This window comes from Solanum stenotomum, unplaced genomic scaffold (genome assembly GCF_019186545.1).
Source record: "Solanum stenotomum isolate F172 unplaced genomic scaffold, ASM1918654v1 scaffold25475, whole genome shotgun sequence".
In the NCBI taxonomy this organism is placed as follows: Eukaryota; Viridiplantae; Streptophyta; class Magnoliopsida; order Solanales; family Solanaceae; genus Solanum; species Solanum stenotomum.
This window is the reverse complement of record NW_026028550.1, coordinates 1-1911: the sequence shown is the minus strand read 5'-3', so window position 1 is coordinate 1911 and position 1911 is coordinate 1. Positions and strand designations below refer to the sequence as shown.

At 38.9% G+C, this 1911-nt stretch overlaps 1 protein-coding gene across 1 annotated transcript; it reads left to right on the top strand.

Moving 5' to 3' along the window:
* The first annotated feature begins 1463 nt into the window (after positions 1-1463).
* LOC125851425 (chalcone synthase A-like) lies at positions 1464-1817 on the top strand. The gene has a single exon (XM_049531220.1). It carries the CDS (start codon positions 1464-1466, stop codon positions 1815-1817), a length of 354 nt encoding a protein of 117 aa, XP_049387177.1.
* The last annotated feature ends 94 nt before the right edge of the window (positions 1818-1911 follow it).

The window sequence follows — 1911 nt, the reverse complement described above, 5'->3', positions numbered from 1 at the left end:
GTACATGGATTTGCCTTTAGGCTTTGCTGGAGACAAAGGGCATCAAGATTGCAAGTTATGCAAGTCCTTATATGGCCTTAAACAAGCATCTCGACAGTGGAATATCAAGCTGACCACTGCCTTGACATGTTCAGGTTTTGTTCAAAGTCATTTGGACTATTCTCTGTTTACTAAGAAGATTGACACACATATTGTCATCGTTTTGGTTTATGTTGATGATTTGTTATTAACTGGAAGTGATGGAGATTTAATTCAAGCAACCAAGGACCATTTGCAGCTCAGTTTCAAGATCAAGGATCTAGGTGATTTGAAGTATTTCCTTGGCATTGAATTTGCCAGGAGCAAAGAAGGGATTTTGATGCATCAGAGAAAGTATGTTGTTGAACTCATCAGTGATTTAGGCTTCACTGGTGCCAAGCCATTTTCAGCACCATTGGAAGTAAATAAGAAACTCACTTCCCTTGAATTTGATCAACATATGTAGGATAGTACTGATCCTTTATTAAGTGATCCAGGTGCTTATTAAAGACTCGTAGGCAGACTACTTTACTTGACAATCACTCAACCAGACATTGCCTTTGCAGTGCAATGTCTCAATCAATATATGCATTCTCCTAAAGAATCTCACATGGTTGCAGCAGCAAGGGTGATCAGATATGTGAAACAGTCTCCTGGTCTTGGTGTTTTTATGTCAGCCCATGTATCTCCTTGCCTCACTGCCTATTGTGATGCTGATTGGGCTTCCTGTGTTAATACAAGAAAATCTGTCACTGGGTTCTTACTTAAGCTTGGGGATTCCCCTATCTCATGGAAGTCTAAGAAACAATCCACCATCTCTAGAAGCTCAGCTGAGGCTGAGTACAGAAGCCTAGCCTCCACTGTGGCTGAAGTGGTTTGGTTAACTGGTTTACTCACTGAGCTTGGTGTCCCTCTTACTGGTCCTGTGTCTATGTTTTGTGATAGTAAATCTACTATACAAATTGCTCATAATCCTGTCTTTCACGAGCGTACTAAACATATCGATATTGATTGTCATTTCATTAGAGAGAAGGTGCAACTTGGTTTGGTAAAGCTAGTCCACGTCTCCACTACTGAACAACAAGCTGATATCTTCACCAAAGGTCTTGGTGTTCCTCAGCACACTTACTTGGTATCCAAGCTAGGAATGAAGAACATCTTCATAGCTTCTAGCTTGAGGGGGGATGTTGAGGAACTGATGAAATGTACAACAACACCTTGAAAGTCTTCTCTTCATATAATCAGTTAATTAAGTAGTTAGTGTAGTAAGTTGATTAATTAGCAGCAGTGCAAGTTAGTTACGAATTAAAGTTAGTTAGAATCTTAGCTGGCATCTTAGCTCACTAATTGGTGAGTCTATATAAACTACCACTTGTACATATACAGAAAAGTTTCCACAAATATTTTCTCTGCTTGCTTTGTTCTTCAATCGATCAGTTTAACAGATGCTAATCTCAAAAAATATTGAGAGGATTTTAGTGGAAGCATTCAAACCTCTTGAAATTTCTGATTGGAACTCCATTTTTTGGGTATCTCATCCAGGTGGACCTACAATTTTGGATCAAATTGAATTAAAGTTGGGCCTAAAGCCTGAAAAACTCAAAGCAACACGAAATGTATTGAGTGATTATGGGAACATGGTTAGTGCTTGTGTTTTGTTTGTTTTGGATGAGATGAGGAAAACCTCTATCAAGGCAGGATTGGGTACTACAGGTGAAGGCCTTGAATGGGGTGTGCTTTTTGGGTTTGGGCCTGGCCTAACTATTGAGGCACTTGTCCTCCGTAGTGTTTCTATTTAGGTTGCAAAAATGTTTAAAATAAATGGAGGATTAGAGAAATGTACTCTATCATTGTTGTCTTTGTATTTTGTTGGTAATGAACTACTACTATATT

Bases quoted from the DNA above. Each gene is read 5' to 3' on its own strand.
- LOC125851425 (XM_049531220.1), top strand. From the start codon at position 1,464: ATGCTAATCTCAAAAAATATTGAGAGGATTTTAGTGGAAGCATTCAAA.